This window comes from Platalea leucorodia (genome assembly GCF_965183815.1).
Source record: "Platalea leucorodia genome assembly, chromosome: 8".
NCBI lineage: Eukaryota > Metazoa > Chordata > Aves > Pelecaniformes > Threskiornithidae > Platalea > Platalea leucorodia.
This window is the reverse complement of record NC_138830.1, coordinates 19,330,637-19,358,571: the sequence shown is the minus strand read 5'-3', so window position 1 is coordinate 19,358,571 and position 27,935 is coordinate 19,330,637. Positions and strand designations below refer to the sequence as shown.

At 38.4% G+C, this 27,935-nt stretch overlaps 1 protein-coding gene across 1 annotated transcript in view; it reads left to right on the top strand.

Moving 5' to 3' along the window:
* Positions 1–27,935, top strand: part of COL4A3 (collagen type IV alpha 3 chain) — a gene marked incomplete at both ends in the record, with an annotated part of 65,600 nt that overhangs the window by 18,974 nt on the left and 18,691 nt on the right. The window contains 26 exons of the mRNA XM_082319616.1: positions 545–571; positions 1,187–1,264; positions 2,343–2,405; positions 2,899–2,934; positions 3,055–3,096; positions 4,553–4,630; positions 6,110–6,172; positions 6,439–6,495; positions 8,939–8,983; positions 10,321–10,374; positions 10,769–10,810; positions 11,685–11,772; positions 12,885–12,920; positions 13,262–13,426; positions 14,552–14,644; positions 15,410–15,505; positions 15,855–15,925; positions 17,171–17,359; positions 18,316–18,484; positions 19,095–19,191; positions 22,485–22,585; positions 23,463–23,560; positions 24,974–25,124; positions 25,256–25,369; positions 26,106–26,273; positions 27,349–27,442. Of these exons, the coding sequence (XP_082175742.1) occupies positions 545–571; positions 1,187–1,264; positions 2,343–2,405; positions 2,899–2,934; positions 3,055–3,096; positions 4,553–4,630; positions 6,110–6,172; positions 6,439–6,495; positions 8,939–8,983; positions 10,321–10,374; positions 10,769–10,810; positions 11,685–11,772; positions 12,885–12,920; positions 13,262–13,426; positions 14,552–14,644; positions 15,410–15,505; positions 15,855–15,925; positions 17,171–17,359; positions 18,316–18,484; positions 19,095–19,191; positions 22,485–22,585; positions 23,463–23,560; positions 24,974–25,124; positions 25,256–25,369; positions 26,106–26,273; positions 27,349–27,442 (2,315 nt within the window). The remainder of the gene's footprint in view (positions 1–544; positions 572–1,186; positions 1,265–2,342; positions 2,406–2,898; positions 2,935–3,054; positions 3,097–4,552; positions 4,631–6,109; positions 6,173–6,438; positions 6,496–8,938; positions 8,984–10,320; positions 10,375–10,768; positions 10,811–11,684; positions 11,773–12,884; positions 12,921–13,261; positions 13,427–14,551; positions 14,645–15,409; positions 15,506–15,854; positions 15,926–17,170; positions 17,360–18,315; positions 18,485–19,094; positions 19,192–22,484; positions 22,586–23,462; positions 23,561–24,973; positions 25,125–25,255; positions 25,370–26,105; positions 26,274–27,348; positions 27,443–27,935) is intronic.

The window sequence follows — 27,935 nt, the reverse complement described above, 5'->3', positions numbered from 1 at the left end:
TATATATTTAGTAGATTGCAGTTTCAGTTTATGCCCAAATATCTTTGGTGATATGGCCTAGTTAAGTCAATAAGAACCAGGAATTAAACCCAGAACTTCTCATTATGACCACATTGGTTTAACCCTAGGGTTTGTTTTTTCTCTTTAGAAATGTGTTTTTAAAAGAAACTTTTAAACAACAAATGGAAAAGGAATTGCTATCTGTCAAGTTCCAGTGGCTTCAAATCTAATAACTTCTAAACATGATTTTACTTTGCCAGCTCTCTCGGTTTGGTTTGGTTTATTTATTTATTAAGGTCAGGCTTCAAAAGTGTTCTGCCTTCACTTGTAGCATTGTAACTGTGAGACTGGACTTTTTTTTAACAATATGCCCTTTCTTCTTAAATTGAAGTCTGGTACAATAAGCATGTACCAGGCTATACACTGTGTCCATGAAAAGAAATCACTTCAAGAGCACTGAGCTTATAGAATATTTAGAATGTGTCCTTTCACCATTGCCTCTTTTACTTTTCTGTTTTAATAATATGGTTGTTCTTCTCCCTAGGGTATTACTGGCATCAAAGGAGAGAAGGTCAGTTATTTACACCATATTACATGAAATACTTATTGGTGATCAACAGTTTGTGTGTATGTTCGGTGCTGGAAAAGGGTTCTTAACATCTCCATTCATGGGAAACAGAACGTCTACTTTCCAGAAGAAGTAATCACAAACTTTGGTGCTTCGTCTGTACTAGTTGCATTCATCCCAGGTTACAAAACAGTATATAATTTTTTTCCCCATTTAACTACTGTTACTGCGTATAATGAATTTAACTCTTTCAAGCACACAAAGAGCTAAGTCCCTCCCCCAAACATCTTATAAATTCATATGGAAATCTGCAGATGCACTAGAGGGTATTTTAAAGGGATAAAAAGTACCAAAAAAAACCTTGAAGGTCAGGACTGTGGGTGAGTAATGTAGGTATGTCTGAAATGAAGACTGCTCCAAACAGAACTGGAATGCTTGAAAAACGTATATTCTGTTTAATAAAATCTTTTTCAAAAGTAGAACTATCCATAGTGGACAGTTGCCATCTTTATGCAATTCTGATGTTGCTTATTTCCTTACAAACTGTGTTAGAAGATTTATACCACTACAAAGTTCTACAGCATAACTTTTTATCTTCCTTTTTATCTAATTGTCCAGGGGTGCCCTGCAGATGGATATAACCAAGGGTATGGTGCAAAAGGTGATCCTGGATTACCAGGAATGCCTGGACTTCAGGTGATTCAGAATTAATTCAGACTGTGAGAGAGAGAGAGAGAGAGAGAGATTTTGCATAAAAAATATATATATATAAAATATGTGTATGTACATATATTAAATTTTTTTTATAATATATGATTTTATTGTATTATATATTTTATATATAGTATTCTTTACAATTATCTCACTAATTTCTAAACCAGAAAATAATTCTGTGTTTTTAAAAAATTATCAACTTTATGTAATCTGATTAATACAATACAATTCAAAGTCTTTCTTCTGACTTTACAAAACAGAGTACACCAAGACAATAGTCATTAATTTTGCCATCAGAACCAACAGTGTCCATTATGTGTTAGTAAAGTGAGACAGAGAAGTCAGGTTGCAGACAAACAACAATACTTTAGAAATGGAGAAAAACTGGTCATAGATTTAGGAGTTTACCCCTACATATAGAATAGAATAGAATAGAATAGAATAGAATAGAATAGAATAGAATAGAATAGAATAGAATAGTTCAGTTGGAAGGGACCTACAATGACCGTCTAGTCCAACTGCAATAATTCCGCATGAAGTAAGATTGAACAGATTAGACCAGCTGTACTAACAAAGGACAGTATGATCCATATTTAAAAAATTGAGATTAATAAGAGAAGGCAGAGCAGACACTTCTTTTGACTGTTACAATAAATGGAGAACATTAAATTAAAAGGAAAATCAATTTTTTAAATTTTCCATTTATTTGAAAATGAAGCTTTAAAGTATAGAATTTATTGCATAGAATATTCAAAAGATTAAAGGCTTGTTAGGGCTAGCAATAGGACTATATGGATTATGAGAACATCCACAGTTGAACAGGACATATATCTTCACTCAAGTAGTTTAGTTTTAGAACAGATATGTTTTCTCATGTTTCAAAACATATGCCAACCAATGAAGCAGTGAGGAGGAATTATACTTCTGTGTTATCCTGAGACATGAAAAGGAAATCCAGAGACAGTGCTGCTCCTCTGTTATTTAGTTCATTGAACTTAGTGTTGTGGTTTGCTCATAATCTTTCCAGGAGATTTATTCCTATTTCTTTTTTAATATGCAGGGTGCCCAGGGTGCTCAAGGATATCCTGGGGAACTTGGACCACAAGGCCCTCCAGGAGCTTCAGTGAGTATGAACTTATGTCTCACTTGTTACTTTAACCTTTGATTTTCCCAGAAACCTATGGAATTACACAAATACGAGTACCTGACTCTCCCAGACTTGTTTGCGGTCTAGAGACATGTGTATGTGAAATACATATCCTTCTGCACACATCTGATGTTTTTTCAGTTTCTTTCGATTATTTTTATACATGCTAATTTCCAGGTAGGAAGCAAGCATCCTTGTCCATGTCGGCATAAATTTTAATTTTCAGATAATTACCCATAAATTCACTTTAAACACTAACGTGTATGACTGTAAGAGAGATGTATATGTTTGCAACTAAACTGTATAGACATTCTGTCATCCATTCACAACAAATTGAAGTTGTAAAGGTGGAAGAAAGAATAAAAACAGTGATATAACTCACGTGAAAATTGGGTACTTCAAAACAGCTATACTGGTGCTGAAGATTGTAATTTTTTAGATTAACCAATTATTTCTTCTGTTTTTGTAGGGCATGCCAGGGAAAGCAGGACCTCCTGGACCTAAGGTAGTCTCAGATTGGTAATAAAAATGAAAAATTCCTATTATGTGTAACATCAATTAACTCATTTTGTAGGTGTTTTTAAAATTAAAAAAATAACATTTGGGGATTTTGGTTTTTTTACAGGGTCTTATGGGACTGAAAGTAATAGGAACCAAAGGAAGAAAGGTAATTGTATAAAATGCTTAAAACATTTTTTGAGTTTTGTTTCTGTTTTCTGCTTTTTCTGATATACCATGGTGAAATGTTTGGGGAAGTAAGTACACTGAAATAAAAATTTTCAGTATGTATGTGGAAGTCTTTTATCGGAAAATGGAAACACAGCAATTAATACCTAAGGACAAACTGTTTTCACATAAGAGCCAATGATATAAACTTCCTGATAGAAGGGTAGAAACCTAAGAGGAGCCAGTAGTTAATATTTACTAACACACAGCATTAAATTCATTTATATATCATTTGCACAGTGTTCCTAAATGCTTATCTAAGCATGTAAACATTGGTAAATATATAGCATCTGTAGACTCGCAGCTTCTTATGGCCAACATCTTTTCAGTGTCAGCCTTTATGATGCTAGAAAACCTCCCAGATTTTGAATAAAAATCAGATGACTTGTCATCTATGTTCTTACTTTGTATCCCATATAATTGACGTTAAGCTAGAAATGACTACGAATACATATATTGTCTCTCAGGACCTCAGCCTGCAGTTGGAGGACCAGTGTAGTCAGTCTGAACGTCCTTACAGGAGATCCTTTCAAGAACTTGGGGCATCTCACAGTTATGCTAACTGACCTGCACAGATTCAACTGTGAACTGAAACAGCACTATCTGATAGCAGGATTGGTTTTAACTTTGTAATTACTACCGGGAATGTGCTAGAAGTTTCCTGGGAAAATTTCTCTAAATAGAATTGATTATTCATTAGCATTAGCTCACTTGACCATGGAGCATCTTGCTTCATTATGAGAGAGTGATGCATTCTTTGGTGTTAGGCTGCGAGTGCATGCAAAGGTATTCCACTGGCTTAAAATCACTGAAAATTATGGATGTTGTTTTGTTGAGCTCCACAAGAAAGATCACATTTAGGACTTTCCCTGTTGTAAAAGATCCTTAATGAAAAAGTGTGCTGCGATATTAATGTTTTCAGTTAAGAATACATGAAAGCTAATTTTATCTGTCAGCACTATGTTACAGTCATCTCCCTGTAATACACAGACTGCCATTTTGAGGATGTCACCAAAGACAGTTCATGTATTTTATTGATTGACTTAAATTGGGAGAAAAATGATAATCAAGGTGATATTTGTATTTGGAGTTAAAATGGTCTTACAACTTCTAAGCAAATAGTATTAAAAATTTAAACTAATTCTAGATACTTTAACAGAAATCAGCTTATGCATTTTTATTTCTCAGCTAGGAGAAGGTTGTCATAGTAGTCTTAAGTCTTCCATATGCCTTTTTTATTGAAAGATAAATAGCAAGCAAAGAGAAATGTTAACGGTGTTAATGGCTAAGTGTAATGACAGAAGAATTTTCACAGTGTTGAAAGTACAGCAATGGTAATTTGAAACAATAAAAACACACTGCTTGTAATTGCTCTGTTTTTCTTTTTTTCTTTCAAGGGTGACACTGGATTAACTGGACCCCCTGGACCCCCAGGAACCGTTATTGTGACATTAAGTGGACCAGACAACATGACGGTAGTAAAATTGTTAAACATCACATTCAGATAAGCCATCTTACTAGGTTTTACTTTGAGAGGACATTTTCATCTTCATTGTTCCGGTAACATTTCCTTTTACCCATCCTAACATTTTTCAGACTTGTTTAGTTAGATACTAAGCTCTTTTTAGAGCATGTCAGTACAGCAAGCTCAGCTGAGGCCTGTGTATTCACATGCACATCTGAACAATGCAAGTGGAATGCTAAATGCTTATTAGTAACACACCTGCTGTGGATCTCTGACCACATGACATGTAAATCACTTTTAGCTTCACCAAATCAACATGGATTTTCTGAGTGGCTATCAAAACCACAGCTGTGTTGACCTCTGGGCCTTTGTCACTGAAAATATCAGGACGCTCAGCTACCAGAGCTTTACAAAAGCTTACAGTGTGTTCATGTACATTTCATAGTTCATTTCCTCATTGTTTTTACTGGAACATGAGTAATCAGGGAAAGTGTTGGGAAAACAACGAGTATAGGAGAAAGGAAATACTCTGATTCTGCTTTCACTTTAAATATTGCTTTGTGAATTAAAATTCTTGCATTTTGTTCTTATATAGAACTTAAACAGCAGCCGTTGATAAATAGTTTTAAGTCTTCACATGTTAACAGAACAAGTCTTTGACCTGTTCTTGACTTGGTTTTCCTTATTGAATTTGCATCTAATCTATGGAGTTATCAAAACTCCCTCTCCATTATGTGCTAAAACAAAAAGTGAATTTTGCATCAAGACTGTATTGAGGAGGGAAGAGAAAGATTGCAGAAGCAAGGGTCAACTTGTAGGCACAACAGCTCTTCCCTGTTTAAATCAAATATGGACCACCTGGAGCACCTCCCAGTCACAGCTGTAGCAGTTTATCGTGGGGGAATAGCAATTTTTCAGAGACATTGGGCATTAAGGTTTAAAAGCCCCTCAAAACTCCTTACATAAGTAGTTTGAGGCATGAGTCTAACCAGATAATAATTAGGCAGTCCATAAACTTTGGCTTTACAATGAGCTTAGGCCGTGGCCCAATACATAATAGGACTACACAGTAAGGTAATTGAATCTTGAGCCCAGAGGCAAGGATCGCATGGGTAGCTACTGTGTTTACATATTGGATGTAACCGTAGCACCAGTGAAGCAACTAAGGTTTATTTGTTTTTCACTTGCACTTTGTTTCCATTTCTGGGGATATTTACTCCAGTCCCCTTGCATGCAATCACAGGTAGGTCCTTTTGAACTCACTGTGTTTAGAAATCTGTGCAGAGCCAGTTTCTTTTTCTAAAATCATAGACTCAGGCAGGAGCGCTGACATGAAGTTTCTGTTTCTTTTAGTCATTTAAGTGGAACCATCTCTGCTTGAAGAAGCTTGCTGGTAACATAAGGATTTCCTATTTGTAAAATTTGAGTGTTATGGTAAGCACATAAAAATCCTGGAGAATATATTAATTTTTTATTTTCTGCATAATAGGACTTGAAAGGAGAGAAAGGAGAAAAAGGATCAAGAGGACTTCCAGGGCCAATGGGGTTTACAGTAAGTGACCAGAAGTAAATCCCCTAAATCCAGAAGTTCAGGCAGCATCATGTAGTGAATGCTACTCTTCAGAGTCCAGTATTTACACTACTTATTCCATCCTTTAATGAACAGAACTAATGAATAGAATAGAATACCTATTAATAGCATTCTAACTGTACTTTATTTTTATACTTTTTTTTAAAGATAGCAAAATTAAAGAAGACGTTTTATTTAGAAAATGTTAGTCTCAAAATATGTGTACCTTGAGGGTGGTTTTGTTACAGGGGCCAGTTGGTGATTCTCAGAGTGAAAAGGGTGACCGAGGAGAACCCGGAGCACAGGTATGTGCAAACAATTGAATACACGTATGTTAGTCTTTCCTGAAAAGCCGTTTTGCACTAGTATTGCTCTCCAGTTTTTGTTTCAGTGCCACTCAGAGCAAATTTTCTTAGATTCAAAAACTCTTTCATCCAGTAAACCAGAGAAGAGCTGAAAGTCAGATGACTGTTCTTGTAGGCTCACATGCTATGAGTACATGAAATAAAGGTCAGTTGATGGTGGATGCGCTTCTATTTGTTTTGCTGTAAAGGTTCTACTGTTGAAACTTAGTTTAAAAAAAAAAAGTGCTCTTCTGAACACATACTGGCTTTATAGTGCCAGTGTATATGTAGAAGAGAATTAAAATCATTGGATTTACTTAAGGCAGCAGACTTAAATTAGTATGATCAACCAGCAAGTATGTGGAGACATGTAGAAAGTTGTTGTAAGAGTTATTCTGTTAAAAGGATAATATGTTACATAATTTTATGGCTGCAGGAGAAAAAAAAAATGTTTATTTTAAAAAGCGTAGACATTAAAATATGATTTACTTGAGTATATCCACATTTTGAAGAGAATTAAATAGAAAGGTACCACTTTGCATTCAAATGGCTCTCAAACTTTTAGATAAAAACTAATCAATGAAAGATGCAGGTTCTTCTTAACTAAACTGTTTGAATTCATAACAGTTTGCCAATATGTAATTAGGGGAGAACCCTAAAATATCCAAATACATCAAAATGTTCTGTCATTTTCTGAACAGAACATTTTGATTCCAAGTACATTTTGGAAGCAATATTAAGAAAGATAATTTTCAAATGAAATATTTCATTCAGTCAAAACATGTGTATTTTGAAACTTTTCCCATACTACTTGTGGTTGCAATAAATTTTCTTCCACAAGGAAAGGTAGGAAGACAAGACCAGTGCTACCTGTAGAATGCTGCTTCTTCAGCTGTATGGTGTCATAATGATGATGATGCTATAGCGCAACTTGATTGTTATTTTTATTATTCCTATACATTATGAAAATTTTAATCTCTATTTGAGTTACTGGTGTAAAGTACTAAAAGTTCTTGCTATCCCCTGTGTGTTATTCTTCCTCCATCTTCCATGTTTCTTCCATGTTATGTCATCCGTTTGCAAAAGCTCTGTCCTGTCATGCAGTATTTTTTTAGAATTCGTCTTAATTCACCTCTCCCTTCCTTCTTTGTGGAGGAAGTAGTAGAGCACCCTTGCTTTTCTGCCTGTTGACCTTGAAGAATGCTAAGGAAATATAAATAATGTTAAGACATTGACTGACTGGCTATTCTAAAATGAAAACAAAATCTTTCCTTTTGCTATTGAAATTACATCAGTGAGCACAAAATATCAAATGGCTCTGGATTTTATGTTCTAGAAAAAATGATTATTTTGTGCAAGCAAGTTTTGAGCCTGTGGTGACATCATTCCAGCTCCCCTTCTTCTCTTCCAAAGTGTCACCTTTGGTTAAGTTCTGCCATCTTTTGCTGTTTTTTCATCATGATTCATGGTCTGGTCATCTTTTTCAAAATTATTTTACGTTTCATTGATCTATTCTGTGCAAAACAAATTTCTAAAATGTACTTTCTCCCCTGTTCTGAGCTCATAATCTTCCACCCCCTGTTTATCTTATCACTACCTTCCTTCTGTGGATTTTAATGAACGAGGTTTTCCTCATATCTGCCTTCAAGGTGGCAAGTAAGGTATCCATATTCAGAATTATGTTTTCATTTCCTTCTGTTTATCTCCCTGTTTTTCCCCCTTCTTTCCCTTCCCTTTGCCTTCTTTTTTTGTTGTTATGAATTGCTTCACATGTATTGTTGCCACACTAGACGCCAGGACCCCAGCAGAAAGCTGCCTAATGTGCTGTGCACCATAGAAACAGCAGATACCTCTGGCATGCTGCCTCCTTCTGTTTTCACTATTGTATCTACTGTCCTACTTCCAATACCTTTGAAATGCACTCCCTGTTCTTTTTCATTAAATAATTTCTCTTCAAGTCATCTCTTAACCTCATTTCCTGTAAGAGAAAAGTTTCCCTTCATTATCTTTCCATGCTCACCATTAGAAGGGCTGTTAGCTGCTGCATCGTTTAGTCATTTGTCTTGCTGCTGCAAGGACCAGATTTTGCACCAAGCTTTCTGCACTTGCCTGCCACTTTGTGCTGGTGAAGTGTCTGCCTCAACTAATCCTCCACAGGAGGCGGAATGTCCAGGGAATATCTTACTCCCTGTTTTGTAGAGTTTTATGAACACTAGTTTTAATTAGAAATAACGATCATTTTAAAAGTAACCTTAATGGCTTTCCGAAATGGCTTTCCGAAATGTATAAAGACCTAATATACAGTTATGTGCACAGCATTTAGTTATTATGCTCTTTGAATGCAATGATCCCTCTTTTGATCTTCTTAATTTATTTTCTGTTATTTTATGTTTTCCCTTTGTAGGGTAAACCTGGAAAAGAAGGTGCCCCAGGTCCACCTGGCTTACCGGTAATGAAGGAAGCCTTCTAAATGTTTTCTAAGTAATAGTAATCTGTTTATCACTGTTGTATCTTCCTGTCATAGCTTTTTCCCATTGCAGAGGCTCAGTTCATAGGTGTTGTCTCTTCTGTGTAAAATAAAAAGACCTGTTGCTTGCTGCTGACTATCTAATGAGTTTGAGACATGGTCCAAGTTATGCAAAATTAATTCTACTGAGTTTAATTCTGGTTAGTCACACTGAAAGTTTTGCAAAAGACTTATACCTTATACCTTCACTTCAGCATAAATCAAGAACCAAAATGAATTATTCTTAATCACTAGAATCAAAGATATTCTTTTACAAAGAAAAGTTATTGTCAAGGTCACAGCGGCCTTGGCCTGAAACAAGATGCCTGATAGATATTAAAACCATCATCTTGTCATCATATAATTCTTAAAATTTGCGATTTTATAACCAAAATGATCTTGTGTACTAATTTAAAAGCTGAAGTTGTTAAAATGTATTTGGAATACTGTATTCAATTGGTTAAATATCAATTCTTTTATATTTACTTCACTTCCACTTTAATGACGTCATTAGGGTCACAGTGACCTTACAAATATCTTACCAAAATTCTTACTGTCGGAACAGCCCATTTTACATATATCTTACCAAAACATCATCTTCATCATGCCAAAGCAACCTTTGCAGACAGTCTAAACACATTCCAGTGTGACAAAGAACGTGGAATGACAGACTGCAAAGCTCTACTGCCTCAGTTAACAGGAAGAAAACTTTCTGTCATGACAAAGACATGTCATTGCTCTGTTCCCATTTTGACTTTACTAACTAGCAGTGCATTCAACTGCATAAGCCTCTGAGAAGTCCCTTTTCCTTGCATGTATATGCTTGCAGAAGGCGTTAGCAGAAGTCTGCACTATTTTCCCTCCTGGTCTTGCTGACACCTCTTGAGATCAGCACCATCACACAAACTGAACAGGTTCTGGGAGAGGGAGTTGCTGAATGTGAGAGTCTCACATTGTGTTCAGTTTCTCCCCTTTCAGAAATAGTAGATTGCAGAGGGAGAACAAACCAGAGCCTCCTACACTTGTGCTATCCAGAGCAGCTTCACCTTGGGATTGGTAGAGTATGCTGATATAAAGGCCGGTTTGGATGAGAGACCTGCGGTATTTCCCACAGACATGGAACTGTGCCCCAAACTGAGTCTTTCCCTGAGATTTCTTCCCCTGAGCAAGTCACATTCACCTTGCCATCACCATGAAAGATTAAAGCTTTCCATTTTAGATCTTACGGATAACAGTGCTGAAAGATTAATCCTCATGAAATTGTGTACTGTCACCTGCAGGGACAAAAGGGTGAACAGGGCAAACCAGGACTGGCTGGCAGGCAAGGAGCTAAGGTATTGTCTAATGGTTTTGTTGTTGCTTTTGAGGATGAGGACAAGGTATGTTTTGGGGTTATTATACCATTTTATTTATCACTGTGTATACAATATATTTTACTTTACATAAAAGATGACAAGTAATAATATCATGGAATAGGGGATGGATCAGCTGAAATAGGTGTTTTGTTTGAACTGGTGTCCATCTATGCCTGCTGATGTGTTCCTGTAGTGTTTGGTGTATGTGGCTGAATAGTTGTGTAAGGAGCAGAGATGGGGGTGGTGAAGGACTGGTCAGGAGCAGAAGTTCTTCTTTAATGTTATGAGCAATATACTGAAGTAACAGTGGGTACCAAATGTCATGTCATATATTGTTTTTAATAAACAAACCCATCTCTGTCCTCTGACGAAGGGGATGAAAGGAAACACTGGTCCACCTGGAGCTTGTGGTCGAGTAAGTGTAAATTATCTTCATCATATCATTTTTCTAAACTATTAGAATAAGAATAAGCCAAACTGAATGAGGCAATAACAGATGTCCCGTGATGCTGTAATTGAGGCATGGCTTTCTCAAAGTACTGATGTTGTTGGGAGTCTCACAGGGGTGGTATCTTCCTTCATGTAGAGCTGGATGCACTATCAGGGCCTGGTTAGACCTCACTCAGTTCCAGCAATTTTGGCAGGAGATTGGACTGTACAGAACAGTTATAAAAATTCAAAGAAGTTAGTTTTTAAACCAATCTCTGATCAGTTCCAGTTACAGTGTTGTCATTTGTAGAAACTTTGAAACATCATAATATTAAACTTCAAATTATTAAATCACATGTGCATTAAAAAGTCATTCCTATAAAAATTACGTAGTTGATTTTTGTCTGTTTTCATGTAGGATTATTTAAAAGAGTTGTCTAGATATAGCTGATGGCTGCTTTTATCCAATGGAATAGACTAAGTGATTCCTAGAAGTTTCTTTCAAGAATATTTTCTTTTTCATGCTACCGTAATATTAGTGATTGACAAATATACCAATTTACACCTTGCCTGTCTAATTGCATCCGCAGGCAGAGGAGTTCTCTGGGAGTTGAGGAATTGGGCTGAAATCCCAGTCCCGTCTATTTGTACATGTCTCTTGGCATTATCTGTGTATAACAATTAGATTTTTGTTTCTCGCTGCTTGTAATTACCATATGATTAGAAAGGTCTCATGCTGTCGCAACATCAAAATTATAAATGAGATCATAACATTGTTCTAACCAAATGTTCAATATGACACCCTGTGCTTTTCTCTTCCTTCTTACTATTCTTTCTTTTCTTACCATCTTTCTCTTAAGACAGAGTATTATGATTATGTGGTTGGTGAAAAAGGAGATGAAGGACCCCCCGGACCTCCAGGACCAAAAGGTCAACGTGGCATGCCTGGTGAGTGCGACATCAAAACTAGAATCTTTTAGCAAGAGCTATCCACTCAAAGGGCTTGTTGCAGGCTATGTTTTTGAGCCCCCAGCAACCTGTTTCTGCCTTTACAAGAGTATTTCCAAATTACTCCCATCAAATTGCAGAATTGAAATGTGTCCTGAGACTTTGTTTTGTGGCCATATTTCCTCTTAAAAATAATGAAGCTGGCACACTTCTTTGCACAGGTAATTGAGTTGAGCATCTAAGCTCACTGACATCCTGTCTCATGACCTTAGTGGACTATTGCATCAGCACATTATTTGTATATGCCATAGACAAATCATCAGGGCTGTAATTCTTTTGTTAAAGGTCATGCACCTTTCTCTCTTTCTCTCTCTCTCTCTCTCTCTCTCTCGGTAGATTTCATAGTTTGTCTTATGCCGTTTTTATTGCCTAACATTCAAAAATAATAAAGATCTGCAAGTTTTTATTTTGTTTATTTTGGCCATGCTGTAAAATTAAAATGTGCTGATTTATTATTTGGGCTGTCTCACAATATAACAAGGACTTGTGGGCTGAACTCCAAGGCAGCATCTAGCAGGCTATATCTCATACTCATCCAGCAAGTCCTTGCCTTCTATGTTTTGATGTTCTAATTTTATGAATATTTATGTATCCAAGTGATTGTGTTGCATTCAGTGAATGCTCTTTGTTGTTACAAATCTACTTACATACTTCCAAGGGATGGTAACAGGAAAGTTGAGCCTTGCAAAGGTATTAATGCATTGTTAAGAGGTGGTATATTTACTAGAGCAAATAATAGTGGCAAAAAGAAGGAAGTTTGCAGGCCTGTAAGTTGTTCTCAAGTAATGGAGTGCATCCCCACCTAAGATAAATGCAGTGGATCCTATTCCTACCTGTTGTAAACATCCATATCGTGCCAGATTTCAGTGAGAATTGTCAGTATGCAACAGTTGCATAAGTAGTAGATGCCTACTCAGGCAAAACCAAATTCTTAAAAAGATAAAATAAGCTTAAAATGCAGAAGGCCAAAGTTTGCAGTCAGTATTAATGAGTAGTGACTTTGCAGAGTATACACTGGTTTAACTCAAGTTCTAAATACATTGCTTTTGCAGGGCCACAGGGTCCTCCCGGAGATGCTGGTAGACCAGGTACGTGTAATGGTCCAGTACCAACAATAAAATACATTGTTCTTGCCCATTATACTGAATTAGCTTTGTGGAATATTAACTTCAGATGACTTTAAACATACCTCTAATTGGTAAAAAATTGTCACCCAAATGCTTTGGTGGGCTAAGTATTTAAAGAGAGGTTAAAGATAATTTTTAAATGTCTTTACGTTGTCATTGATTATTTAATATATTACAAGATAAAAAAAGATTTGTGGGATGAACTCAGTATGTTTGTCTCTCACTCATTCTATTGAGTACTTACTTTGCTTTGAAATTCCATTTCTTTAACTTAATTTTTGTATTTTTTCCTCTTCGGTTAGGTGTGTCAAGACCTGGTCTGAGAGGTCCCCCAGGATTTCCTGGGCCAAAAGGAACAAAAGGAGAGAAAGGACAAACTGGCTTGTGTATTGTAGGCCCTCCAGGACTACCTGGTATTACTGGCAGACCTGGTTCTGTTGGATTACCAGGTCCTCCAGGAGAACCAGGTGACGTTTCAGTACCATATATATAATGAACAAGAACAAATCCAGAGTCATCTCAGTATCTAATGTATAAAATTATATAAATACATTACTTGTAGAGTATATTTTGAGTAATATGGTTGAATAGAATTTCTCTTTGGAAATTTTGTTTTAGGATATTCATGAAACGAAGGTCTGTGCTCCATTGCTAATGAGATTCTGTGGAGAAGATACAATGACTTCCCAGTATAAAGATTTCTCACCTTTTTGTATAACTGTGACTATAAAAATCTGCTACATAAAACCAGGAAAGACTAATGAGAGAAAATCTGTTCTTAATATTAATTCTTCCAAAAGTTGTAGTAAATCTGTAAAACTAAATTCAGAAGGAGTTAATATGAAAGCTAGAGAAATCACTTGCATGCCTCCAGAGTTCTTAATGGGCCTTCGAGCAGGTTTGAAGTTCTGGCAGCATGAAAATAAAGCAGTAACATAAAACTTCTAGAAAATGTGTTAACTAGGAATACCTCTTTAACTAGGAGTACCAACAGCATCATGTTTCTTTTATATGTGGTGTGACCAACACAAGTTTTTCTGAACCAATACCAATTTAGTGCTTCTCTTTTCTCTCTCTTTGAAAAATAGATCTATCCCCCAAATATATTACCTTAGGAAAAGCTCAACGCATGTTCTGTTTTTTCCAAAGTAATAGCAAATACACCAGAATAGTTCTGTGAAAGGTACATGAGCAGCATTAATAATTTAGGATGAAAAGAAAAGTTTCAGTTCCATTCCTGGTAAAAGAAAGAATTATGTTTCTGTTGATTCAAATAAAATGGAAGTACTTTCCCCACAAGGGACTATGCTTTTTATACGCTGGATAGATGGATCCAAGAGTGTGCTGAGATTTACTTTGGCATTACCATATTTATCCTCAAGTACTTCCAGTTACAGGTGGTTTGGGTTTGTCCAGGTAGTTCTCTCTTTCACATGAATCATAGAATCATAGAATATCTCAAGTTGGAAGGGACCCATAAGGATCAGAATGCTGCCTCCAGCTCATCCCTGCAACTTTTCTCTCTTTTAGCAAATAGAGAATTGTCTGAATGATCTGCTGATGTAATGATGCCATGCTCATTTCATTAACAGGTGGAGTAACATTTAGAACAGGCCTACCAGGACTTCCTGGAGAGCCAGGGTGTACAGGACCTCCAGGACCTCCAGGAGATATTGGCATGAAAGGTCAGTTTCAGAAAACTATCACTCAGAAGTAGTTGGTACAGTCCAGTAATATTCATGGATCCTCATGAAAATTTGAATTTAATTTACCTCTTAAGCCATTTGATGAGTTCAGAGATTTAAGGAAGTTCATTAGGGATAGGAAGATATCTTCCTCCCCTTACAGTAAACAGCAGCTGAAAGAGCAGTGCATGTGCCAGTGCTGCATACCAGTTGTACAGCACTGCAGACAGGGTGCAGATCTTCGCTGGGACAAACAAGTATTACAGGTTGTTAGGGTTTTTGTATTCTCACGTTGTTATGTTCAACACTAAGAGTTGTTCTCTGAGAAAAGGTTCCTTCTGCAAATATCACCACAGCAGCTGCTGAATCTCTGTGCCACTTACCAGTCATTAAAGTCACCCAGGTTGTTATGGAGCCATGTTAGTTTGAAGCCTATGTATGTCCCTTTCTTCTTTTGAGAGAATTTGGCTTATTGGGAAAGTGACTATATCCAAATGGTTTACTAAAACTAGACTTGAAAAAATCAAGATATTTAAACTGAATGTTCCTGCATTTTCAATTAAATGTAATCAGTTCTGATTCACTGTCTGACCACAAGTAATTTTGTACTGTGTCGGAAGTTATCTTCCGACAAAATTAAGGCCATGTTCCTACTGCTCTCCGGCCAAAAAGTCTTAGCCATCCTCTATAACAAACTATGTAATACACTAGTTAAGCTTGGGAGTGACTTGCTGTGAAACAACTAATGAATTATTTTCATTTTAGGTGATGAAGCTTGCGTGTGTACTGATTGCAGCTATATTCCAGGAATACCTGGTCTTCCTGGTTCTCCTGGGCCACATGGCCAAGATGGCATGCCTGGTAAATTATCTTGTTGTTTCTAACAGCATAGTAGGAAATGCCAATGATTTTGCTTTTAGCATGAGAATCAGGTATGGGCATGTCTGCAGCATGCAGTCCTTGAACTAGCCCTGAGGTTGTGATGGGTGTGAGAGCCTGATGCAGCTCCATCCACTGATAGCACAAGCCCTCAGAGGTGAAGTCAGAATGCTAATAGGCTTAGGTGCAGCCTGAAGCCAGGTCAGTCTATGATGATGCAGTCAATGTAACAAGCAGAAACATTCAATGCTATGTGTGATTACCAGAGCTTGTCAAAAATCCATGTCCTTGTTTTCATTTTTCCTTACAAAATATGCTGTTTCTTTTGCAGGTAGAGAAGGAACAACAGGTCCAAAAGGTTCTCCAGGTTCTCCAGGAGCACCGGGGTTTCCAGGAGCTCAAGTAAGACTTGGGTTTTCCAGATTATTTTTCAGATCCCACAAGAATTATTTCAGAGAAACCCAATGGCTGGTGTTATATGCAGTGTGACACTGGGTAATCTCAACAGTTTTCTTTCTGTAGTAATGAATGTGTCTGCGTGGGAGGCCTAGGTAGAGACTGTAATGTGGACATAGCTTACCTAGCTTTATATGAGCCTGTTTTGCTCAGTGCAGCACGAAGTTTAGCCCAGGCAGTGAGGCAGGTAAATACCTGTGTGATTAACCTGTGCTGTATTTCATGATGGCTAGACTGCTGCTTCTGCCTGGTATGGGTAGTTTACAATTAACTTCTATTCATCTACATAATTTTATAATCATGGCAGTGGCTGTAAAGCATATATAGAGTTTTGTGTGCTGTGATCATCATCAGACTTCTTATTTCTCTTGTTTCCAGTGTACTCAGGAGTTGCTAAAGCCCTAGCTGTGCAGAGAAACTTGATTCTCATAAGACCCTCTTCAGGGGTGCAAAGGACATTCTCTCTTGGGAAACATTATGGAGAGGGAAGGCTGACACCTGCTGCTGCAGACATACTGCTTGGTTGTTCTAACTTGTGCCTGTAGGAGTAATTATTTGTGGGAAATCATAGTCGGCACTGTCCAACAAAAAAAGTCAGGCACAAGTATTCATTGTGGTGGTTGCCATACAGATGCAGAATAAGAGAGTCTGCTAACAGGTTTCTCCAGAAGGCTTCCAAGAGTTCATAAGGCCAAGATCACTAGAGCCCAGTGTACTTTCAGTGTACTGGTTTTGGCTGGGATAGAGTACCCACTTTGCACCCTGAGGGGGAAAGAAGGGAGAGGAGAAGTTAACTACGAACAGAGCCAACTGTGGCTGTTACAGTGTCCCTGGGGAGATATTCCCACGTGGAGGAGAAATCTTTAATTAGATTTTAAGGTACTTTCTTGTCCTTCTTTTTGTGCCACCAGAGCACAACCAGGTAGCTAACAGTCTGATCCATTAAATGATCCTGCATTATTCCGGCTTATAGTAGTATAAATGAAATGATAATAAGGGCCAAAAGGAGTAAAGGCAGAGAAAAAGAAAAAAACAAAAACACACCCTGTTCATTGAAGTGTGCCATTACAGTGAATAAAGATGAGAATAAAGAGAACCACCCTCAAGTATTTAATTAAAAAAAAAAAAAGAAAACTTGGAAACAGTTGACATATGTCTAGCATTGAAATTCTTCTGATTGCTTTGTTCCAGGGACCTCCAGGTTTTAGAGGAGATCAAGGATATAAAGGATCAAAAGGTGAGCCAGGATATGTGTATCCAGAAGGGCCAAAAGGTGAGCGAGGAGATCCAGGGGCCAGGGGAGACAAAGGAAGAAAAGGCTCAAGTGGATTTCCAGGAAGACCTGGCTCTAAAGGATACAAGGGTTCTAAAGGTGAAGAGGTGGGTATGCGCTGTTTGCAATTAACATAGAATTCATGAAAACTTAAGTTTATATTTTTATCCTGTACAACAGTCTGTTTTATCTGTTCAGATACTTTTACTGAATATCCCCTACCTGATTTAGGGGTATTATGCTCAACTATAGCAACCAATATGCATAACCAATATCTATGAAAGAATGACGGTAAATATTCTTGTGTAATACCAGAGAGATGAGGCTAGTGTAGATACATGTTGCTGAAAAACCTTGGCAGTCTATTGTGGTGTTAGTTTGGATATTTATATTGGAGCATTATCTTGGATTCCTGTAATAAGTAAGATTTAAAAGAAAAAAAAAAAAATAAATAAAGACAGTTTTTCTGAATACTTGTAATGCTTAAAAGGAAATAATAATTTAAATAATTCCTGTTCAGCCTTTAGGAGTTAATCTTCAGTCAGGGCTGAGTGAAACCACAAAAGCTCGGAGGACTGACCATAAAATTAGAATCGTTAGGGCAGAGCTCTTTGTTCAGCACAAACAAAAAGTAGCAATTATTGTTGTGTTGTGTTGGCTGAGAAACTGTGATTCAGATATAACTCTCTAAACCTGACTTGACAGTATTCAAGGAGAATCAGAGCTGAGGATTTGTTGTTTTTTGTTTTTTTTTTTTTACCAAACCTCTTAAAAATCAAAGTAGTGTGCAGTGTAATGCCACAGTGATTGAAAAATCAAGCTGTTGTATTTATTTGTACTATTTCGCTCTTAATAGCCCTCTATTTGTAACCATTGATATTAAAATTTATACTCCTTTAATCACAAGTAAATCAGACGAAAAATTCCTCTTAAATTAGCAGATCTACTCTTGCTAAAGTCATGCAAGATTACAGTCAGTCAGACAGAGAATCGGGCATTTTGTTATGAAAGCTGCTGTGGAAAGCAAGTAATGCTTGGTATACACACGTGTAATCATTAATAGGGATTGGTTGGTTCAAAAGGAGATAGAGGACTACCTGGATTGCCCGGCAGTCTTGGTCTTCCTGGAGAGATGGGGCTTCCTGGACTGCCAGGATATGGACCACAAGGAATAAGAGGTTTCAAAGGCTCTAAAGGAAGACCTGGTCCACCTGGATTACCTGGAGAAGCTGGTTTGTAACTTCCTGTTTTACCTATGTTAAAGAGCACTTGATTGAAATTGCAGAGGTAGGTTGAAGTCAAAGACAGTTTATAAAACATAGGAAGTTTTTCTTGGGATGAGATTTCCACTTGGCTCCAGTGGAGGTAATAGCAAAAGTCTTAGGGTCATAAGATAATTGAGGTTGGAAGGGACCCTATGAGGTATTTAGTCCAACTCCTGCTCAGAGCAGGGTCAGCTATGAGATCAGTTGGACAGCACATATAGTCAAGGTTTCTTAAAGAGAATACTCATTAAATCTTTATGAAGTGGAGTTGCAGATTAAGCATTTCTCAATTGCATTGTTTTCCTGCTGACTTTGTGCTTCCTTTTCTGGGTTTCCAGTAGACTGCAGGAGGGCTGAGAGGAAGGCTGCAGGTGGGCTTGGTGTCCACAAAATTCTTTTGCTTTATGAAGCCAAGATCTGAAGGCTTTTCCAAGTCTGTTGGAGTTTCAGAAATACAGAAACTGTAGAAGACTGCATTTTGAACCAAGTAGATTGATTGCTAATATTTTTAAATGCTTAAAATTACATATTGCCAAACTATAAGCCTTTGTAATCTTTGATTATGTATTTGCTGAAGGTCTGAAAGGAGAGACCAGTAGGATAACCCCATTACCTGCGTTGCCAGGACCTCAAGGACCAGATGGTTTACCTGGACCCCCAGGAGTGCCTGGTGAGTATGTTTGCACTAAATATGGTAAAAATCAGAGATAATCTGATTGGGATTTTTTCCCAGCTCTGGACAGATAAAACTGTTGGGTTACTTCGAAATAATTATAAAAAGGATTTCTGTGGTACAGAAACTATGGAATAAGCTGTAACATTCCCTTTCAAGAAAACTAGGGGAAGTGGATGTGAATAGGAAGGGCACGCAGGGCCACGTCCATCGTGTGCAGTACGGCAGAGATTCCAAGCAGTCCTATGCTATGACTTGGTTCCTCCAAGAACCAGAAACATCTGGTGTGTACGCCTCAGCTTATATCCAGAAAGGCGCCTCTGGCATGACTTTGACAAAAGCCTATCCCAAGTTATGCTGGGACTGCTGCAACTTTCAAAACAGAAGGAGCAAAATTAGGTTAAAGCATTCTTAATCTTCCTAAAGCCCTCGGCCCTTCTCATGCTTTGCAGGGGCACAGTCAAAAAGTAACTGTATTACTAAGTTTCCTGATTCCTTTTTGACGTGACTGTTACTAACAATTGTTCTAAGATATTAAGAACCTGAGTTTCCTTTTTTGGGTGGGTTTTGGGCTTGGGTTCTAGGTGGGATTTTTTGGTTGCTGGCGTTTTAAATTTTGCAGAATTTTTGAATGTGCTGAAGGACAGTAAGTGACATTCAGGCTAATCATAGGGCATCTTTATCATAGAATCAGTCATAGAATACCAGGTTGGAAGGGACCTCAAGGATCATCTGGTCCAACCTTTCTAGCACAATCTAGACGAGATGGCCCAGCACCCTGTCCAGCTGAGTCTTAAACATGTTCAGCATAGCGGAGTCAACCACTTCCCTGGGGAGATTATTCCAATGGTTGACTGTTCTCATTGTGAAAAATTTACCTCTCGTGTCCAATCGGAATCTCCCTGGGAGTAACTTGTACCCATTACCCCTTGTCCTCACCATGTGACTCCTTGTAAAAAGGGAGTCTCCATCTTCTTTGTAGCTCCCTTTTAAGTACTGGTACATGGTGATGAGATCGCCTCTAAGCCTCCTTTTCTCAAGGCTGAATAAACCCAGCTCTCTCAGCCTATCCTCATACAGCAGGCTTCCCAGACCCTTGATCATTTTGGTGGCCCTTCTCTGGACCCCCTCCAGCCTGTCCACATCTTTTTTGTATAATGGGGACCAGAACTGTACACAGTATTCCAGGTGTGGCCTGACAAGTGCTCAGTAGAGTGGGATAATGACTTCTTTATCTCTGCTGGTGATGCCCTTTTTGATGCAACCCAGCATCCTATTGGCCGCCTTGACCACAGCAGCACACTGTTCACTCATGTTGAGCTTCCTGTCCACCAGGACCTCCAGGTCCCTTTCCATGGAGCTGCTCTCTAGCCAGGTGCATCCCAGTCTAAGCTGCACTCCTGGATTACATTTTCCCAGGTGCAAGACCTTACACTTGTCTTTGTTAGACTTCATAAGGTTCTTGTTAGCCCACTCTTCCAGCTTATCCAGATCTTCCTGCAGGGTGGCTCTCCCTTCCAGAATATCTACTTCCCCACTCAATTTGGTGTCATCTGCGAACTTCATCAGGCTACACTTGATCCCATTATCCAGATAGCTTATGAAAATATTGAATAGTGTTGGGCCCAATATCGATCCCTGGGGGACCCTACCTGTGACGGGTTGCCAGTTTGAAAAAGAGCCATTTACCACCACCCTTTGGGTGCGGCCCATCAGCCAATTCCTCACGCACTGCACAGACCACTCGTTGAGGCCATAACGCATCAGTTTCTCCAGGAGGAGGCTGTGGGGAACCGTATTGAAGGCCTTGGAGAAGTCCAAGTAGACAATGTTGACTGCTTGCCCCATGTCAACCAAGCAGGTCACTTTATCATAGAAGGCCACCAGATTTGTCAGGCATGATCTGCCTTTTATGAAGCTGTGTTGGCTTTTCCCAATCACGTGCTTCATTTGACTCGTGATGGCCCCCAGGAGGATCCGTTCCATGACTTTCCCAGGGATTGAAGTAAGGCTGATGGGCCTATAATTATCCGGATCCTCCCTTGAGCCCTTCTTGTAGATAGGGGTAACATTTGCCTTCCTCCAGTCCTCTGGGACATCCCCCAATCTCCACGACTTCTCGAAGATTATAGAGTGGCCCCACAATGACATCAGCCAGCTCTCTCAACACCCTTGGGTGGATGGCGTCAGGGCCCATCAATTTGTAGGGGTCAAGCTCCTGTAATAATTCACGTACTAACTCCTTCATCACTGATGGTGGGTCTATGTTTGGATCCTCCTGGATTTTTGTTCCCAACGCCTGGGATCCAACAGTGTTGGTAAAGGCAGAGGTGAAGTAGGTGTTGAGAACCTCTGCCTTTTCAGCATTGTTGGTGACTGATTCACCTCTACTGTTTAACAGTGGGCCTATGTTTTCCTTCTGTTTCAGCTTGCAACTTATGTACTGGAAGAACCCTTTCTTGTTATTTTTGACATCTCTGGCCAGTTCCAATTCAAGCTGAGCTTTTGCCTTTCTAACTGCATCTCTGCACACTCTGGCAATGCCCTTGTAGTTCTCAGCGGACAGTCTTCCACTTCTCCGTCTCTGCTACGCATCTCTTTTGGTTTTAAACAGACCTAGGAGGAGCTCGTGGTTGAGCCAAGGGGGCCTCTTGCTCTGCTTGCTTCCTTTTCTTTTATAGGGGATAAACTGGTTTTGTGCTTCCAAGAGAGCATTCTTGATGAACTCCCAGTACTCACTGGCTCCTTTATCCTCCATGGAAGCTTCCCACGGAATCCCTCCCAATTGAGCTCTGAGCGAGCTGAAGTTTGCTCTTGTAAAATCTAGAACCCTTGTCTTGGTGCTAACCTTCAGCATGCTCATCTTTACTTTGGTTTTGTAGAACAGTAGTCCTTAAAGCTGCCCTGAATAGCACAGGAAAATTTCTTGGCAGCTTTATGGTAGCTTCTGTTCTTATAGTTGCTTCTGTTCCAAGCCTCGCCCCTATAATGTGTGTTTGGATATTCTCAACAAGTGGAAGATTTGTATCTGCATGTAGTTGTTCCTACAAGTCTGGAATTTGGGCAGATTGCATGAAAACTTAAGTCACAGACTCATGCCTGCTTTGATACTGTGAACACAATTAGCGTTTTAACTGTGAAAACCTGCTGTGGAGGAGAAACAGTGTGTAAGTTCTTATATAATCTACAGTCGTGTCCTAATTAATAATGATAAACTATAAAACACCTAATCTTACAAGTTGATGTTCTGTGGTACGATACATCACAGTTTACCTATTTTCTTTGTACAGGTAGGGTTGGAGCAAGAGGTGAGCCAGGTGATTCAGGACATCCAGGGCCAACAGGTGACACAGGCTTTCCAGGGCTGGGATTTCCTGGAAACCCAGGTCCAAAAGGTAAAATACTCTTTTTGATCTTAAAAAAAAATAAAATTAAAAAAAAAAAAAATTACTATTTTTTTTTTTTTAGTCCACATTAAAAACAATCAACAAGCTAAAAAAAATGATGAACATTAGTCAGACAGGCAAGTGGTTTTAGCACTCTTGTAATTTACTGCCTTCAGGCTTATAAATTGCAAGTTTGAAACTTTTTGAAGTATTTCAGAGAATCAAGTATCAAAGCTGGCAGTAGGAAAATATTTTAAAAGACATTGATACTTCCTGGAATACTGCCCAAACAGGTGCAGCTCATTGGAGTGCCATGCTTACTTCTGATGGATTCTGTTTACCTGGATATGTGTTACAGAAGCAGAGCTTTATAAGTGTCAGTACTTTATTTTTAATCAATTTTTGTTATGTACAATGCAATACCTGCTCTAATGTGCAGGTAATAGAAAACATTTTGAATACTGTGAATTTGGCCATTCCTCATGCAAAGTCGTGCCCCTCTTTGGACACTAGAAATATTAAGAACTATTCACATAATCCTGGCAGAGGTGGGGGAGAGAAAGCTCTGATTCTAAAACTACTGCCGCGCTGCTTGTTAAAGAAAACAGTAGGGAACTGACATCAGAATAGCTTCACTTTAAAAAAAGATAGCATGTTAAATAATTGATTTGAAGCAAGTAGCCAAGCAGTGTTAAGAGTCAACGTTGAGTGAATATGTAAGGAACAAGACGCAGTGTGTCATATCAAATCTGAAATCAGGATGCTGTCTTCAGCCTCTGTAAGCTACTTTAGTGTCAGAGGCTCATAACTGCATCCATACAAATACCCATTTGTAAAATAAGGTGATAACCATAGCATCTGTACTGCTATTTAATTCCTTTTGCAGGAGATAAAGGACTTGCAGGAGGCAGAGGGTCACCAGGTTGTGAAGGAAAGACCGGAGATCCAGGCCGAGCTGGAAACCTAGGACAACCAGGAGAAAAGGTTTGGTTAGAAATACAGCACAGACTTTTCCATAGGTCTCATTCATAAATGTGACACTGAGCAAATAAATTAAGAAGTGTAAGGAATATAAGAGTTCCTATATTTCTTGACCAGTGATGCACAAACTATTAAATTAAATTGTTTATATATAAAGGGACTCAAGCCAAAATTTTAAATTCAGATACAGGATTTCAGAACTCCAAGTGTTTGGGATGTTTTGGTACTTCAGTTTTCAGAGCACAAGGAGGATACTGCATTGCTTACAGCAAAAAATTTAAGGCCACAGCTTCTGAAAAGATGGCTATTCAGAAATTGTAATTAAGCACATACTCGATGGAGGTCAGTGACAAGTAACTATGCATTTAATTTAAGCAAGTGCTCTATTGAATTGAAGTGTAAAGCAAGTAGGTTGGAGGTAATACTGCAGCCACTCTTGCTGATTAACAGAAGCTAATCTACTGATGGCATACATAAATGTAGGATTCTTGACTATTCTGTAATCAGGATTCAAATTTGAACAAAATAATAACACCTAAAGTTTTGAAAAGGTGGCATTTCTTTTTTTGTGTGCTTATATGTCATTCTTTTGTGGGTTTTTTTGACATGACAAAGCATGGGGTTTGGGGTTGTGGCTTTTTTTTTTAATATTTAATCTGTGTTGCCACAGAACAGCTGGATGTGGAGTGGCCTTTGTGGTCCAAGTGTATCATCAGTGACTGGTATAAGCTCAGCTCTACTGATCTGCTTTATGAACATACTGATTTGCTGGTACTCAAAGCTAGTACTCAAAACAACCAGTGGTTCAGTCAGCCAAAAAGAAAACCAATTCAAACTTTCCTTTCAGGCAATAGACTTGTGGTAAAACAGTCTTCATGGAAAACAAAGTTGAGAAGAATGATTAAAAAAAAAAAAAAAAAAAAAAAAAAAATCAACAATAACTGACACTGAGTATTCCGAGACACATCTGGGTGCTGACCTTGATTATTTAAATAAATATTTTGATAAAAATATGACTGTCATATAAAATAAAGGAAAAGTTGTATTTGCACAAACTTCAACCAGATTTTCAGATACAGGCCCAAAGCCTTTCACAGCTACAGCAAGCATCACAATGCAGTAAAGGCCAAGTGTCTTGCATTGCTCAGTAGCAATTGCTTGGAGTTAGGAGACAGAGTTCAAAAGCTGTCTAGAGGAATTACTCCTCCAGTATGGAACCTGCGGCTGGTCAATAAGGAACATCCCAGGGGTCTGCTGAATTGGAGCCATTAAAAATTATAATGTGAAAGATCCCCAGAGGATGGAGAAAATTACCCTAATAAAAGAAGTTAATTGATCACACAGTGGAGAAAGTATTTGGGCAGATTTGCAAAACACAGTACATGTGGATTGTTTACATTTCTGTCTGTGTTGCAGGGTGACCCAGGCATGGTTATTCCTGGAGAGCCAGGTAGACTGGGTTCACCAGGAGGTCGTGGCATTCCTGGCTCAAAAGGTGATACTGGATTTCCAGGACTTCCAGGCCTACCAGGGCCTGCCGGACATGATGGTGATGATGGCCTAAGAGGTACTGTTGTCAAACAAGCTCAAGGAGCACAGCAAGTTATTTTAAGGAAAGGGAAGCCAAGTCAAACAATGCTCACTAAAAGCCTGAAACTTCTACTTAAATAATTTTTAATCCAGTCTCCTTTCTTTTAGGAGATCGTGGCTCACCTGGAGTTCCTGGAGATCCAGGTTTTCCAGGGAAACCTGCTGAATGTCTTATTGGTTTGCCAGGTTTGCCAGGTGGCCAGGGAGCTACAGGCCCACCAGGTAGGACCTTCTGAATCAAATGTGCCATTTGGCTGGGTGGGTCTGGGTTTTGTTTCTGCCTTCCAATGGCCTGAGGGAGCTGAAGTTGGTTTTGGATATTGGTTATAGGATAGTACGTGAGAAAATGTGAGTCCATTTACAAGATAAACTTTCTGCAGTTGGGAGGAAACACATGCACTGATTAAGATGGATTAAGATTCAGATTCCATTGTACAGTACAAAGAGTAATCACAAACTGGCCCAAATTCTGCAGAAAAAGGGATATTTCAGTCATATCTCCTATATGGGGCTGAACTTAGATTCCTTGGTGCAATGCGATTAATAAAGAAACAAAACAGAGGAAGAGCTCAGCTAGGTGAAAAACCAGTTTAGGGACTCAAAAGTACCTACATACTGTGTATGATTTCCGTTCCAAGAGAAACACACTCAGGTACCCAGCACAGTCCTCATATATGACCTCGAAAGGAATTTTGTTTGGTTTTTTCTTCTTTTTCTGAGAAATGACAGAATTGCCTGCTCCTGACTTTTTTTTTTCTGAAAAAAAAAAAAAACAACCACCACACCACCACAACTCTTTTAAGATTTCCTGAAAGTGTATGTTGTCCTATACATCTAATGTTTAGCCCCTAAACAGGCAGAGTTCAAGAAGAGTTTCATGCTCCTGACAGCAAGATAGAGATAAAGGTTTATTTTCCAGACAGATGTACCATACTATACTGTCATGCACTTTTCTTAGGAGGAAGAGGTTTGCAAGGTTCAAAAGGAAAGCTAGGTCCTCCTGGCTTGAGTATCCCGGGAATCTATGGAAAGCCTGGGGAACCTGGATTAATAGGTCTTCAGGGAAATACAGGATTACCTGGTCCCAAGGGACAGTCTGGAAGGCCAGGAATCTCTGGTGTGCCAGGTAAGGATTCCCCAAATACTTGTTTTGACATAGAAATTAAGTCAGTCTCTGCAAAAAGGTGTCAGTCATGCTTTTCCAAATTGAAGATGCTGAAATATTTTTCCATCAACAGCTTTCATATATCATTGAGATCTATATGGAAAACAAATAATTCCTCTTTCCCTAAATGAAGAGCATATCTTGAAGCTGTCATGACATAGTACTGAACTTTCCATAACAGTCTTCTGAGAACAGAAGGCTGCCTTACACTGGCCTTTGTACAGTAATGTCCTTGCAGTAGGACATGAACTAGTTAACATTCAAAGCAACTGCCCAGCATAATGGAAGTGTAAAGTGTTTAGCAGCTTTAACTCAGCATCCATTTTCAAACAGATAGCTTATTAATGCTATCTTCTTTTTCTTGAAAAGCAAGTTCAGATCTTGAGTCTGACAGAGTCGAGTCAGATCAAACTCTGTCATGGTAACCAGAGCTAATTTTAAGTAAGGTAGGTAATCCCTGTAAGGGTTTTTTCCAGAAATGTGTGCAAATTGGATTTGTAGAATAAAAAAAATTAGGTATGTAATGCTTCTTATCTCTAACAAAGATTTTTCATTACTATCAAATCCTGCATTATTCTGTGGGAAGGACATGGTACATACCTTTTTATATATACAACCTGTAAAACTAATGATAAACATGTAGTGCTTGACTCAGTTGTGCAAACCTAGGTTTCTGATGTCATTTGAGGGGAGTTGTCATGTCCCAGCTGGCCTTCAACTAGAGCTAGAACATCCCATGACAGGTCTCCCATCCCTGTGTGGGTATCTCAGATGCATTATCATCACTGTCAGTTATTTCATTCATTGATAGAAGCTGTTGCAGCTACTAATCTAGGTAGTTTGGGGGTTACTGTGGGTGTAAGTGCTGTTTGTGTAGTTCAAGACTGGAAAACTGGCTTAGACAGTATGTTGTAGAAATGGGGGGAAAAAAAATCAAATAGGTAATTAAATGACAGGCATATGTGTAGCTTTCTGAAGTAATGTTCTGTTTCACTGATAAAATACTAACTGTGTTCATATTGCTTCAATTCCACAGGTTCAAGGGGAGAGCCAGGTATAATGGGCCTGTTAGGAATTCCTGGACCCCCTGGCATGATTGGAAGACCAGGCAACCCAGGTGTCAGAGGCAAGTGGCCATAGTATCTGCCTTCATTATTACTTAGAATATAGGAACTTCCACGCTGAACTAGGCTTGTTGTCCATCTTGATGTGTGTTATCACTCCCGAGTACACGTCATACCGGAATTTCTTTGAGTCTTGGTACATCTTTGACTTCTGTATACATGCAGTCTACAGACTGAATGACATTGTTAGTTTTTGGGGTTTTTTTTAGCAGTTTTGAATTGCTACCTTTTTTATTTCATTGGTCTTTGTAAAAGTGACTGATGATTTACTAAATAAAGAGCAGAGAGCTTTTTTGGTCTTTTTTTTCTACCCCGTTCATGTTCCAAATATCATTATTGTATCTATTCAACAGATGTAAGATTATACATATATTCAGTATAAGAAATAATTACCATCTCTTGCCATAATCTGTGCTCATAGATGTTTTATTGATGATAGGAGTAATTAAACAGCTAGTTTAGGTTGTTGATTTGGAATGTATATTTACATACATAGTTG